A 15,454-nucleotide genomic window follows, 5' to 3' on the forward strand; every position below is an offset into this window, starting at 1 on the left:
TAGGATCACAAGTATGGGGAAACACGTTCCAAGAAGAAAGCACACATGCACTTTGACGACACGCACAGTTCCCGAGCGCCGCAGAACGTCGCGCGTCGGACCGACCGGGCGGAGTTTGGAAGTTTCAGAAAAGGCGAGGTAAGAAACGTGTTCTTCGTTGATAATTGTTTTTTTGGTTTGTTCTGAGAAAAGTTGCCGTCTCGTTCGTTCATTCATTCGTTCATCCATGTGCTCGGTCGGCGATGTTTGTTTTCAAATTGGCGTCTCTCACGTTTGCACGGCTCGATCGGCCGCACGTAATTGGAGTCATCTCTGAAGCTTAGTTGGCATCATTTTATGAGTTATGCAACGCATTAAAACATATTTCTGTTTACAAGAATGAGAATTTGTGAGCTTGTTTCCTCATTTTGTCACACCTGCTCATTGTAACGTTTGATCAAAAATATTAACAAAGGTCATCGTCTTGCACCTGTGCTGGATAACACTTTGTGCACGTGTCCCTAATGATGAAAAATTATTTCATGAAGAATATCATTTTCCCCCGAAATATTTTTCAAACTTAATTATCCTTTCAAAATTCCTAAACTTGTTCAAACTCTGGGGAAAAAAACCCCAAAAACATTTTCTTGATAATTCACCACTGCGATAGAGCCATCCTACAGGAGGGATTTATACATTTTGAAAAAAACTATTTAAATGTTGCATGTAAATAGTCTAATTATGCTTGTAGTACCACTATAAGCGCGCATATATATATATATATATATATATATATATTGTACAAATACCATTTGTACAAATAATTCAAAGTGAAAAGTCTAAATTCCCAACAGTAATAAATGATACCATAATTCTAATCCAGCCAAAATATGTACTATGTATGAAGCGTGATGTGCGTGCGTACATTTAATACTGCTTTTGCACATTGAAAATTGAAAGAAATTATAAAAATTCAAACAGTGCTCAGTTTACGCCAATTTACAATTTAATTAAATACATAAAATTAATAAAATAATTTACGTCAATTCAGTTTACGTAAGTTACTCACTCAACAGTGCAATGAAAATGTGCTAATCATATTTTAACATCCTGCTATGAAAGTAAATATGTATTTGAATTAAAAATTTTAGGTTGTGTTTTTGATATACATATTTTGATTACATTTAAAAATTCACATCGCGATCACATTTTCAATAGCTGTAATTCAGTTTAACTTTTCAATGTTAACAAATTTGCCATATTTTAAAAAAAAAATCAACCTTTCAAAATTCAAAGGCAATATTTTCAGTCTCCTGAGATTCAACTGGCTAAAATTTGCTGTCTGAAATTCAATGTCTAAATTCAGTGTGAAACAGGCAGGGGTTACTTCAGGTCACAAAGAAAGGATGCCGGAACCCAACACCCGGCCAATGCAGTTATGCTTTCTGAGTCATGTGACTCAGAATTTAGACATTGAATTTCAGGAGACTGAAAATAATGCGTTTGAATTTTGAAAGTTTTTTTTTTTTTTTTTTAATACGGCAAATTTGTTAACATTGAAAAGTTGAAGTGAAATACAGCTATTGAAAATGTCATCACTTTGAAATAAAAATGTGAATTTTAAAATGTAGTCAAAATATGTATTCAAAAATGCAACATAAAAATTTTTCAGTGGCATTTTTAATTCAAATCTTAGTGACACACATTTACTTCCATCTTATGCACTCACATTTGAAAAAGGGGTCCAAATTTTAAAGTGATCCCACTACATTTTTTTCTAAATGTACATTTCAGCAAACAAGCCAAGAAACGCCAATCATAAAATCCAAAATTAGCACAATATCAATGGGAGCCCCTCCAAAGTCTAAAATTTGCCCCCCCACCCCACCCCTGAAAACCAGGCCCATGGGTTCCCCCATTCGCGTCCTTCTTTCATGGTTTAGCGTGGCGGCCCACCTGCTCCGTTGTTTATCTTCGGGTGAGCTCAGCCGCTGTCGTTCCAACAAAGAACAATGGCAGAATTTACTCTGCCCCCCCCCCAAGCCTCCCCCCCCCCTCCCCCGCCGCACATTTTGGACAACGAGCGATCCCTCCTAAGTGGCAGAGTTGGACAAGCAAAGGCGCCGCGCTCCTTTAGCCCTGAATGCTAACAGCGTGCGAGACTCTGGCAAACGTCAGGACATTATCAAAGTTCCAAGTGTTCCACCTAAACCCTGGTCAGCTAAACACGATAAGATTGAAACCATTTTTTTCAAGGGGGTGGGGGGGGTACAGTATTTCTTACATCTGTCTGTAGCAGCTCACTACTTTTCCAAAACCGACAAAGTGTAGCCTTGTGTTTGTCACGTGCAGGAAGTCTTTGAATGTGTCGACGTTCTTCGGTGGACGGACTCCGCCGGAGCCCGGGAGAGAGCTCGTCAGCTGACCTAACATGGGATGAACGCCTGACTTCGGAGCCCCGAGGTACTTTCCTGGGTGACGTCGCTTGTTAGCCCACTTCTGTCAAGTGGCATAGTTTACTATTAGGGGGGAGGATCTCCCCAAAAAAATCTCTAAAAAAAAAAAAATTGGCTACACAAGTTGTACCTCGTGCCATCTAGCGGAAGAGCATTTAATTGTTCTGCCCGTCATGACAATATTTGTGGCTGGCATAGATCGCATTAGAGCGCCTCGTTGTCAGCCACGAGTGCTCACACATCACAGGGAGAACAAGTAGTGTGGGAGGGGGTGGGGGGGCAGATAAGGGATTAGTGCTGGTTAGAGCGCCTCGTTGTTGCGGTGTGGAAAGGCCACTGCAGGATTTGAGCGGATATATTTTCACAGCTCCAACATGTAATTATGTGTAGGGATAAGAAAGATGCTCGATAAAACTGCTTCCATTTTTCCAGGTTGGAGAAATGGCGTTCGATTGACAATTGGCGAGAAGAGCTGATTTTTTTTTTTATTTTTCACAATTTGAAGCCTCATCTTAAATAGATGCCGGTCGGTTCAAATACCGTAATTCCCTGCCGACAGAGCGCACCCAGCGCATTTGTAAAGGAAATACAATTTGGTACATACGTAGGCCGCAGCCGTATAAAAGCCGCGAGTGCCCACATTGAAACACGAAATATTTACAAAGAAAGACGGTACGCAGAAAGAGTTTAATGCTAGCGCGACGCTAACGCTAGCGCGGCGCTGACAGGGTCTGTTACCCAAAAAAACTTACTATTAAAAAAATCACCGAGACATGGAAGTAACACAGCAGCAACACGCTAACATGGCCGGGAAAAGGCACTTCCTCGGCGCATATATTCCGGTCTCCCTCTTACCTTTTCCGCTTCAGTGCCCCCCGAGCGGCCGTTAGAAAATATGCACAAATTAGCCGCATCACCGCATAAACCGCAGGGTTGAAAACGTGTGAAAAAAGTATTGTAGGCCGGAAATTACGGTAGTCATTCAAATTTGGCAGGGTCGTTGACAAAACTTCTGTAGTGTGACACATTTTTTTCCACTTTATCAAGACAGTTTTTCCACACACCGCAAAAATATTTTCAACTCAACAAGCGCAAGACGAAAATGTCCAGAAAATGATTTATGAACCACAATATAGCGATTGAACCCTGTCAATGAAGACGAAGTGAACTTGAACCACGTCCCAGTCACAGTGTTCGGAAATCACGTAGATGACCGAAACGTCACCAATGTCTTCCTCTCACTGTTTGCACTATTTTGCGATTCTTTCAAAGTGTGAGAAACGAGCGCTCCCACGGAGACTCGAACGTGAATCGGCCACCTGCAAAATCAATCAACGGGCAAACGGCGGCGCCATATTGGATCTTGAAAGGAAGTTTCATAGAAAACCAGAGTTTCCTTTCTGAGGAAGGCAAAACAAAACGGGATTGGCACTCATCCGTTTTCTCGAGATCTTATCCTCACCGGGCTCACGGTCGACTTGGAGTAGGGGAGTAGCGGAGTCAAGCTAACGTTTGTCCGGGGCCCCTTTGGAGTGGCGCTTTCGCTCCGCGGGTTGTTGCGACTGCAAAGCCATCAAAACATTTCATCACCGCATTATGTTTACACCACTTTATGAACTAGTTTTGGAGTCAGAAATCAATCGTAGCGTATTTTCCAGACTATGAGCCGTAACCAAAAGCCTTTAATTTTCTCAAAAGCCGACAGTGCGCCTTCCAATCAGGTGCGCCTTTAGTGCATGGATGCATCACGTAACCCCAGCCTCGACTGTAGCGTCGATTCTATGCGCCTTGTAGTGCGGAAAATATGGTAGCTTTTTTTTCAACTATTGTTCATCGTTGGTAAGACAAAAATACAGTCCAGTAAAGCCTCGGTTCTCGAACGTTCCCCTTTTCGGACAAATCGTTATTCGAAAGAAAATTTCGAGATATTTTTTTTTGCTTCTGTTTTCGAACAAAAATCGGGACGCGAACATCCCCGTATTGCGCGCGGCCGGACCAGCTGACCCAAACGCGCTTTTGTTGTGAATTCCCATTTCGCCGAAAAAACCCGGAAATAACATAATGCGCGCGGTGCAAGCTGTTAACCCACCCGCGACGCGTTTTGTTTTATTTTAATTCGAATGCATCCCCCCCCAAAAAACGGAAATAACATCTCGCCCGTGGCGCAACCGGCGCACTTTTGCGGCATCTGAAGACAGACGTGTCCCGGTACTGATTGTTGTTTTTCTTCTTATGGAGGACAATCGTATGAACCCCCAATCACGGCTCCAAAGAACTCGTACGAACTAAAGCAGACATTTTAAGCAAAAAAGAAATATATTTCTTAAATTATTTTATTATATAAATAATTTAAACTATACATGTACTTATACTATGCAGTTTAATATCAGAAAAAGCTAAAAAAAAATTATCCTTTAAAAAGCCAAATGTTTTTAGGCTTGGAACGCATTATTTCTTTTTCCATTCATGGGGAAACATCGATTCGGTTTTCGAACAAATCACTTATCGAACCGTTTTCTGGAACGGTATTGCGGTCGAGAACGTTGTATACATTTACGGTTCAATATTTGACGAGTTGAAACTTTGTTTTTCACAAGAATCACTGAAGTTGACGCACTAGATTTGCCTTTGCGGGCCACATAAAACCATGTGGCGGGCCGGATCTGGCCCCCGGGCCTTGAGTTTGACACCTGCGACCGACCACCCGTCCTACCTGACTGGGAAAGTCAGCTAATGGGTGCCAGCATCACCCGCAACCTTAGTAAGGAGAAGCCCCGAAGAAAACGGACGCATCACATGCTCGAGTTCAATCGATCGATCGCATGTATCGATTGTGTTAGCGAGAGGAGATGACGGCGGGTTTTAAGTGACTTGTCAAAAGTTTGAATCTAGGAAAGATTCCCCGGAAAACAACTTGAATGGGTATATTTTGTTCTTGGCGGACTGCAAAATAGGGACGGGGTTGGGTATGACATCATCAGTGTGTGACTTCTCACCCAGCGTTCATGGGAACGTCCTTAAGGGATTTTAACTTCCTGCCAGGTGTGACGCAAGCGCGCATAGATTAAAAAAAAATAAATAAAAATCAGCCCGCCAATAGCACGGGTGTTGCTTGTTTACACGTAGAGCGGCACTCTAAAAGGAACTTCCTGTTTATGAGCAGCAAGTGTATCCTGACTGCGAGCGCCGGCCGCCACATCCCCCGACCTCTGACCCCGGAGTTGGGCGGGGACCATGCGCTGCACCACGGTCCTGGCCCTCTTGTTCGGGGTGGTGCTGTACCTGGGCATGGGGGCGCTGGTCTTCCAGAATCTGGAGGCTTCCGAGGAGAGCGACAAGTTCCGGGAGCTGCTGGCCGCCAAGAACGACTTCCTGGGCAATCACTCGTGCGTCAGCGAGCGGGAGTTCTACAAGCTGCTCGAGGTAACGCGCGACTCGTGAACATAAGCGACATTCGTCCACACAAACGCAGCTTTTTGCTTGTGTTTTTGTAAGACCTCTTACATACCGAACATTTTGATTTGGCAGTTTTTACGATTTCGTTCAATAAATGTTGCCTCACCGATGCACATACAGTGGTGCCTCGGTTTTCGACCGCAATCCGTTCCAGGAAACGGTCCGAAAAGTGAATTGTTAGAAAACCGAATGGATGTTTCCCATTACAATGAATGGAAAAATAAATAATGCGTTCCAAGCCTAAAAAATTGGGCTTTTTAAAGCATTTTTTTAAGCTTTTCCTGATATAGACTAAACTGTATATTATATAGACTATAAACTGCATAGTAGAAATACTTTATATGATACAATAATTTTAGACCAGCACAGCGACTCGGCCCCCAGCCTTGTAAATTTTTTTATTAACAAAATTGCAGAATAACTTTAAACAAACAATAACGGGGTGGGGGATTTTTTTTTTTTTTTTATTCCAAGTAACACAAAAACATTCATAACTCACGTTAACAAACATAAAAATGCAGAAATACTTCAACAGCTGTACATATCAAATGTCTTGAGGGTGGTGACTCACTCCTTTTAACAAAAAACAAATCTAATCATCATCATTTGTTTCTGCCATCTCTTCAAAACATTTCTGAAGTGGCTCATCATGACACCATGAAAAGGTTTGGAGGGCTCTGCGACATTCAGATCTATCGGGGTGATGAAGTTCGACGAAATTATGGATTTCGTTCCACTTGGCACAGATGGCTTTGATGTCAGCACTTGGGACAAACAGCAGTCACTGCCGCCACACGTCTGTACAGAGGCTGCGTTACGCACAATAACAAAAGTGCGCTGGTTGCACCGCCCGCATGATGTCATTTCCGGGTTTTTTTCAGCAGCGTGGGAATTTCACAGCAAAGCGTGGCGTGAGTCAGCTGGTCTGGCCGCGCGCGATATGTTATTTCCGTTTTTTTTCGGTGGCGTTCGAGTACCGATTTTTGTTCAAAAACGTCTCAAAATTTGTTCGAAAATGGGGACGTTCGAAAACCGAGGCTTTAATGTGATTGTCATTTTTTTTACATTTGATTTATTTGAGATTCTAAAATATTTTTCTGCTTTTTCTAACGCCAGTGCGAATGACAGCACGGCGATAACGCTAGTGCTAACGCTAGCGCTGCACTAAAGCTAGGGCTGAGCTACCGCCGCGTTAGCACTAACGCTAACTGGGCCGGTTAAACTCAATTTTACCGGTAAATGTCACTGAGACACGCCAGTAACACAGCAGAAACGTGCTAACGCAGTGACTCGTCACTTGCTCGGCGCGCAAATTCCACCGGTCTCAAGTGCCCCCTTGCGGCCGTGAGAAAAACTGCACAAATTAGCTGCATCACCGCATAAACCGCAGTGTTGAAAGTGTGTGAAAAAAGTTGCGGCGTATAGGCTGAAGGTTACGGTCCATTTTAATGGATTCATCAAATGTTTCCCGTAATGAGTGCTTTTTTTTTCCCCTCTTCCCTGCGCCCACAGAAAATGATTCATATCTTGATATAAATTGTGATAATACTACTTTTACTTCAACAAAAACTATACAATTAAACAAAAGACACACAAATGCGTATGATTGAGGCTCTCTGTTGTGACCTATCCGAGAAAGAACCTTCCCCAAGTTATAGCGCCACCTTCTGCCGTGGAATGCACTCGACGGTTGGAATTATTATTATTATTATTATTGATGTTTTTTGTTGTTTTTTTTTTTTTTCTTTTCCAATGCGTCCACACACCCTAGCGGGGTTTTGTCTCGTTACGCGTCTGGCGTGTTTTGTGTCCGTCGCCCAGGAAGTCTCGTCTGCCGTGGAAGCCGGCCTGGAGGTGGGCAGCCTCTCCTCCAACTTCAGCACCCGCTGGGACGTGGCCTCCGCCTTCTTCTTCTGCGGCGCCATCATCACCACCATCGGTCCGCCGGACCTCCTCCCCCGTCCCGCCGTCCGGGCCGCGACGGGCTCCTGACGTCCGGCGTCTTCTCTCCTCCAGGTTTCGGCAACCTGTCCCCCCGGACGTGGTACGGCCAGCTCTTCTGCGTGTGCTACGCCCTGGTGGGCATCCCCATGTTCGGCATCCTTCTGGCCGGGGTGGGCGACCACATGGGCACCGTGCTGCGCAGGGCGGTGGCCAAGATTGAGACCCTCTTCCTGGTGAGGATTATTCTAGTGACCCCTGCAGGTGGGGAACGGTTTTACGCTCATTGTTTGTCACTTTAGAAAAAAAAAAAAAAAATGAAGAGGATTTCCTTTTTTTATTATTTTTAGTGACCACAGATGATTTTAGTATTTTGAACAGTATTATATGAACAATATTATCGATTATGTATGTATCAAAATTTTAGGCGTCAAACCTTACATTGGCGATTGTAGAATGTAAAACATTCAAGCAGCATAAAACCAGAAATAAATTGACAATCATGTCATGTGAACATTGTGATCTAGAATTTACTCGCTTGATTTTGACACGAGCATTTTTATTGATATTGTGACAGTAAGTTAAAAATTACTTTGGCACTTACAAGTTAAGCTATGAGGCGAATGAAATTCATTTCATCCATCCATTTTCTTAGCCGCTTATACTCATGAGGTAGGTGGGGAGTGCCGCCCATCAATGTTCTCAGCTACATATCCTCACGAGGGTCGCAGGGAGCGCTGGAGCCTATCCCAGCTGTCAACGGGCGGGAGGGCAGGGTACACCCTCAACTGGTCGCCAGTCAATCTTGGGGCAGATAGAGACAAAGAGCCGCACTCACAATCATAGCTATGGGCAATTTCGAGTGTCCAATTAATATTGCATGTTTTTGGGATGTGGGAGGACACCCGAGTGCCCACCCAGAGAAAAGCCACGCAGCCATTGGGAGAACATGCAAACTCCACACAGGCGGGTTCGGGATTGAACCCGGGACCTCAGAACTGTAAGGCCAACGCTTTACAGTTGACCCACCGTGCCACCCATTTAATCCATCCATCCATTTTCTTAGCCGCTTATCCTCACGAGGGTCGTGGGGAGCGCTGGAGCCTATCCCAGCTATCAACGGGCAGGAGGCGGTCGGGGTACACCCTGAACTGGTTGCCAGCCAATCGCAGGGCACATGGAGACAAAACCGCACCGAGGGGCAATTTTGAGTTTCCAATTAATGCCATTTAATCTAGCCAAGTGAATGATGATTTTTTTTTTTTTTTTTTTTTTTAAATGAGGCTCGATTGCGTCGTTTGCGACCTCGCCACTAGGACGGGGAGACGGTCTCTGATGACGGCTTGTGTGCATTCGCCGCCGTCAGAAGCGGCAAGTGCGGCCCACCACGGTGCGAGTGATCTCGGCCGTGCTGTCCATCCTCATCGGCTGCCTCATCTTCCTGGCCGTGCCCGCCGTGGTCTTCCAGAACTCCGAGGAGTGGTCCTTCCTGGAGTCCTTCTACTTTGTGGTCATCACGCTCACCACCGTGGGCTTCGGGGATTACGTGCCGGGTAGGAACAATCGGTCGTGGCCGTATTTTCAAGGCTCGGTAAAATTCCCAAACCTTTTCAGATATTACTATCAATAGACGGCCCTTTACGTGAGGGTTCAGTTCCCACAACATCAGAATCCGATCAAGGCTGCCTGATTCCCGACCTTTATTGGGCCGAGGCGCATATTTTACATTTAAAAAAAAATCTCACGGCACACTACAAAACAAAAATGTCACAAAAAACGAATTCGACACTTCCTGCCATCAAACAGAAGAGCATTTCCAGTGCGGGTGTCAAACTCAAGGAACGGGGGCCAGATCCGGCCTGCCGCATGAATTTATGTGGCCCGCGGAGGCAAATCGTGTGCATCAACGTCCATGATTTTTTATTGTACCAAAATTTCAAATTGTTCCATCATGAATGATTACGTTTGAGATATTACAAGCATTTTGTGTTACCAAACGACAATCATTGGAATTCTGATTCTTAAAAGAGTTCCTAAATTTCATGTGTAAATATGATGACGCGGTCAAGGATTTTTTTTTTTTTTATGGTTTCACAGCCGTAGCGGCCCTCTGAGGGAAACCGCGAGTCCAATGTGGCCCGCGACAAAAATGAGTCCGACACCGCCGGTTTACAGGATTTGTTCTTTCGATGCCACTGCCGTAGATAAAAGAGAGATACGTTATTTGTTGTAAATAAATAATATTTGACCATTTCCCAGGAACATCATGAGCGCTCACTGCCTTCCACATTAATAATATTAATTGTCATTTTTGGTGTGTCTGCAGATGGCAGCCACGCCGGCGGGCTGTTCTTCAAGCCTCTGGTGTGGCTGTGGATCGTGTTCGGTTTGGCCTACTTTGCCTCCATCCTCACCATGATTGGCAACTGGCTGCGTGTGCTCTCCAAGAGGACGCGCGCTGAGGCAAAACACACACACGCACACATTTTTGGATGACGCTCGAGGATTATTGAACATCGGCATTGAAGTGTAGAGCAATAAGTAGCACGGTGGATTAGCGAGAAAGCGATGGCCTCACAGTTTTGAATCCCGGCCCCGCCTGTGTGGCGTTTGCATGCTCTCCCCCGAGCCTGCGTGGGTTTTTCTCGGTTTCCTCCCACATCCCAAAAACATGCAACATGAATTGGACACTCTAAATTGCCCCTCGGTGTGATTGTGAGTGCGATTGGCTGTTTGTCTCTATGTGCCCTGCGATTGGCCGGCGACCAGTTCAGGGCGCGCCCCGCCTCCTGCCCGTCGACAGCCGGGATGGGCTCCGGCGCTCCCCGCGACCCTCGTGAGGATAAGCGGCTAAGAAAATAGATGGCTGGATAGAAGCAAAACAGAGTCCGGCTCCATTCCCAAAAATTGCAACGAAAATGAAACATTAGGCACATAAGTAGATGATCCTGATAATCAAGTTTCCAGTTAGAATTTCTAAAATATATCACGAGGGCCCAATTTTGCATTGTTGAGCAACGGCTGCCTTCACTACTTCAAGTGCCAAAAACTTATACCTAGTTGTTGTTTTTTTAATCCAGTTTAATAATTATAATAATAACGCAATATTAACAGAATTTTTCAGTGCCTCAAGTGCGTTTTTACGATTGCAGCCAGGAACCAAGCTGGCGGTCTGCCGCTGTTCCAGTTTAACTAGTTGACGCATTTTAAACGCAAACAGATCGATTGTGTTGATTTTGTGACGTACAGTATGCGCGTGTTATAAATGTGACCGAGTACAGCAGAGATTGTACGACGACGACGCCCACGTTGCCCATATAAGGAGCGCCGCTGAATACAGTAATAGATTCCGTGCGTGACGTCATGTCTGGTGAGGTTCATCGCTACTTATGACATTACTGTGAAATGTTGTTTTAACTGACTCATCAAAAACAGTGCCGCCAAAGCAAAAGAATGCATAAAAGTCACTTTGTGCTTCACCTTTTTGCGTTTCAAGATAAAAAAAAAAAATTCAATTTTTATGTATTGTATTATTAATATTGTTATTATTATTATTCAGTTTCTGAGAGAAGTGGCCAATTTTATCCTACTGTTAAAAAATTTGAAAAAGAAGAAACAAACATTCTTTTTTTCTTCTATTCTTGAATTTGGCGAATTCGGTGTACAGTGCACGTGCCGGAATTTCCGGACTATAAGACGTGACTTTTTTTTCGGTTTATGCGGTGATGCGGCTAATTCGGGCATTTTCTAACGGGTGCAGGGGGGCACGCGAGCGGAAAAGGTGTGCCAAGGAAGTGACTTTTACCGGTCTGGCCCTGTTAACGCTGTGCTAGTGTGTTACTGCCGTGTCTCAAGTGATTTTTACCGGTATTTTTTTCTTTTGTTTTTGTTTTTTTACCGGGGCTGTTAGCGTGGCGCTAGCATTAGCGACGCTAGTGTTAAACTCTTTGTGTTCTATTTTTTTTCTTTTTGTAAATAACTCGTGTTTGAATGTGGGTTTCAATGTGGGCTCTTGCGGCTTTTACACGGCTACGGCCTATGTATGTACCAAATGGTATTTCCTTTACAAATTACTGGGTGAGGTTTATAACCAGGCGAGCTCTGTACGCCGGGAATTACGCTTATCTTGCAGAACAGAACGTCCTGCACGCACGGCAGTTCGTTCCATCTGAGCGCACTCCAGAAGGAGCGGTGCACAATCTCTGATTGGTTTAGACCATGCTGGGTTTAAAAAAAAAAATGTATATTTCCCCCTCAAATGGCTGTGCACACCCATTTTTTAGGTGCACCGTTGAAAAATGCAGTCACCCGTCACCCACAAAACGGTTACACAAATATATGCAAAACAACATTCAGACTTTCAATCTTGAGGCGCCGAATTTCAGCTCGGCTCCCGGAGAGTAAGAGAAGAGGCGAAGTTTTGCAACAATTTTCAACCAGTTGATCGATATGTCCTTCGTCGATTTGCAAAACGAAATCACTTCATAGTTGGTGTACGTTCTCGTTTTCTGCTCACTGCCTTCTCGCCCCGTCAGATGGAGGAGTTGCGCGCCCACGCCACCGACTGGACGCAGCACATGTCCAAGGACTTCCGCATCCCCAACCCTTTAGAATTCAACGACCCGTTCCTCCTGCAGCGCCGGCGCTGGAAGCGAAGCGAGCGCCGCCGCATCCGCCGCGGAGCCCAGGTCACGCTGGGCTACTGGGCCCGGGGGGGCTCCGAGAACGGGCACCTCCCCGCCCGCTGGGCCGGCCTGTCCGGTTCCGTGAGCCGCCTGGAGGGGCTCTGCTCCTCCTCGGAGAGGACCGTGATGAGCGACCCGAGGGGGAGGCTCGGCGGCGGGACCGTGCCGAGGGCCAAGCCGCCCGAGCTGTCTGCGGCTTTGCGCCAACAGACGGCGCGTCGCTCCTTACCTCAGGTGCTCATGCGTTCATTCTCGCTTCCCGCCGCTCCGTCCGCATCGGAGTTGGACTCCCCTGAAGCCGGCGGGCGGGAAGGCTCCCTCTCCGGATCCGATTTTGACTCCAGATCCGACGTCTCCTCCGCGTCTTCGTCCTTCTCGGTTCTCCGAAAGTTGCGGGCTCGCAGAGCCCTCGAAGCCGGAGGAGACAAAATGAACTCCGAGATGGGAGACGGTCGCGTCGAAACCGAAACCTCACCCGACCCGAGCTCCCTCGCCCCCTCGCCTTCGCTCCCTCCCTACTCCGTGGGCCTCCTGGACTTCTTCGGCGAGAACCTGGCGTACATCGACGAGTCGTCGGACGCGCTCAGCGAGTGCGGCCGCGAGACGAGGCGGCGCCCGCGGAAGCCCAAGAGGAAGAGCTTGAGGAGCGTCACCAAAGAACACGAGCGGAGGCCCGGCGGGGACATGCAGCCGCCGTCCAATCCGCCCACGCCGCCTCCGGACTCGCCGCGGACGCTCTGACGTTTCTCTCCTTCCGCCTTTTATGAACAATAACTTCCAGGTTTCCAATGTCTCACCAAAGATTTTTGAACGTCTGCGGAGGTTGATCGGAGGCCGCTGGCTTCGTGGTGGTTCTTGGAGACGATTCACCTCCCATCCAAAAGGCTTGTCCAGACTTTAACTTTTAACTGTATTCATACTCCGGATGGTGTTTCCACTCGGGGTTTGTCACCGTAGGAACGTTATTATTCTCCCCACCTTTGGTGGTGAAGATCCGTCATTGGCATCCCGCGTACCAATTGATAGTTCACGCGCCAGATAGCAAAAGAGCTTTTTCGTAGACGGTTTACGCGTGGAACGAGGCCACCAGAGATGGCGTCGCATAAAATTTAGACCTCTAAAGGTGAAATATCTTCCACAAACCAAAAAAGTCCAGTTGCCTCCATTCAACCTTTGTGGACGGACGACTCGTGCGAATGGTTGAAGTGAAAACACCGCAGCTTACGCCCACGTGAATTTGTGATGTCACTTTTTTTCCAGGCCAAAGTGTTTTTTTTTTTTTTTGTCTATATTGAATTATTTAAAATTAAACGAGACGTATGATGGCCAGCACCTGAATGACTGATGAGCATGCGTACCTCACAATTCTGATGTATGCAAAAGTTCACTTTCCCGTAATTTATGAGACACCAGGAAGTAGTTGTTCAAATTGTAAAAAAATGGAAAAAAATGCCTCATGTCGCTCTTTGAATATGAACGCTTGAGTCTGCATTCGCAGAATGACGCAATAAGCCACAAAAATCCGCTTTCCTACCACTTCGTCCTCGTTCGTGTTTGCAGACGTGCTGACCTCGGCGAGTCCTCGTTGACCTCCGGCGCCGCCGCTGCGGTCTGGACATGAGCGTCTCGCTTTACTCGCGGCCCCCCGGACGCGCCGGCGACACTTGCGTCCGAGGCCGCCGCGCATTTCATCATCACTCGATGAATGTTTTAGCGTTCCGATTGTCGTGCCCGCTTGCCGCGACTAAATACCGACCCCGACTTTGGTGTTCTCCGTCATAAATCGGCCTTTTTTTAAAAAATTTTACGAGCTGCAATAAAGCGCTGCCTTGAAGCGCCGCGCCAGCACGCCCTCAAGCGTTTAAAAAGGGAACTTGTGCGGCTTTAATAATGCCGAGGCCGCAGAACGGAGCTCCTCGCCCTCCCCGTTCTCCTGCCTCGGCGTTTTGCCGCTCGCATAACTTCTACGTTTTGTCTTTATTGAGCTGTTTGTCGCTAAATCTACGAATGCAAGTGCCAAACGCTGCTCTCAGCTTTGCAGACCTGTCTCCTGTTGAAAATGTGCGACGGACTGCGAAGCGCAAAATACAAAATTGGAGACCCCAGACCGTTGAGCAACTGCAGTTGTACCTCAACAAAGAATTCCGCCTACAGAACCTCAATTAGTGTCTTCGCTCCTCAGTTCCCAAAGGCTGTGGGAGCGCAAAAACTCAAGAGTGGACCCCCAAAAGGTGTCAAGCAACTTTTTTGGAACACAAGTGAGTATTTGTAAAAAAAAACAATAAATAACCTTTTGTTGATTTGAACATGAAATATCTTGTCTTTGTAGTGTACTCAGCTGAAAAGAGTTTGGAAACGGTTTGCGAGTTCAGTTTTTACGGAGGTTTTTCACAAAGCGCCAACGTCACTGGATTCGGACGGACTTCAACGCATATCGGTTGTGCCGTCAAGCGGAGGTCGGAGGAGGAGCTGCACGCCAAACGGGCAAGTGATTTATGTCTCATCGATGACTCGAAATTGTGCGTCGCGTCACTGGGAGCACGAATGCGCCTTTTCGCTTCAAAGTCAGCTGAGATGGACTCCAGCTCACCCGTCGATCCGAATGAAGAAAATGCAAATATGCGACGCGTGAGCAGCGTTTATCACACGCAAGCGGCTCGTACGGCAACGCGGCTTTCTATAGGCAACGCGTAGGCTGGAGGGGCTCCGGGTCCAAGTCCCGCGTCCCTCCCTCCTTCCCTCAGTGCTCAAGGCCAGCGGCGCAGAGCGGGATAAGTACACGTCGGATATAGCAAGAGGTCGTTAAGTGGAAAAGGCAAACAGATGCCGGGCTGAGGTGGCGGGAGGGGAAAGGGCGGCTGGGTGGGGATCGGGGGACCTCGCCGCACACACACACACACACACACACACACACACACATTGAGGCTGTGGCTTCAA

The 15,454-nt window shown here is 46.6% G+C and overlaps 1 protein-coding gene across 2 annotated transcripts; it reads left to right on the top strand.

The window, feature by feature from the left end:
- Positions 1-15,348, top strand: kcnk4a (potassium channel, subfamily K, member 4a). 2 transcript variants are annotated; one of them, XR_009797101.1, is made up of 9 exons: positions 1-138; positions 2,332-2,442; positions 5,599-5,858; positions 7,713-7,830; positions 7,908-8,068; positions 9,199-9,385; positions 10,159-10,295; positions 12,368-14,775; positions 14,847-15,348. XR_009797101.1 is itself a non-coding variant. In XM_061834839.1 (8 exons), the coding sequence occupies exons 3-8, from the start codon at positions 5,670-5,672 to the stop codon at positions 13,256-13,258; spliced, it is 1,683 nt and encodes a 560-aa protein (XP_061690823.1). In that variant the 5' UTR covers positions 1-138; positions 2,332-2,442; positions 5,599-5,669; the 3' UTR covers positions 13,259-15,348. The 2 variants fall into 2 exon arrangements, 1 of the variants encoding a protein (XP_061690823.1); XM_061834839.1 differs by having other exon boundaries at positions 12,368-15,348.
- The last annotated feature ends 106 nt before the right edge of the window (positions 15,349-15,454 follow it).

Source organism: Syngnathoides biaculeatus, chromosome 11, assembly GCF_019802595.1.
Source record: "Syngnathoides biaculeatus isolate LvHL_M chromosome 11, ASM1980259v1, whole genome shotgun sequence".
Lineage (NCBI taxonomy): Eukaryota > Metazoa > Chordata > Actinopteri > Syngnathiformes > Syngnathidae > Syngnathoides > Syngnathoides biaculeatus.

Excerpts from the sequence above, each read along its gene's own strand:
- kcnk4a (XM_061834839.1), top strand. The coding sequence starts at position 5,670 with ATGCGCTGCACCACGGTCCTGGCCCTCTTGTTCGGGGTGGTGCTGTAC. Across the intron at positions 8,069-9,198 it reads AGATTGAGACCCTCTTCCTG|AAGCGGCAAGTGCGGCCCAC; the intron begins GTGAGGATTATT and ends CGCCGCCGTCAG. Across the intron at positions 9,386-10,158 it reads CTTCGGGGATTACGTGCCGG|ATGGCAGCCACGCCGGCGGG; the intron begins GTAGGAACAATC and ends GTGTGTCTGCAG.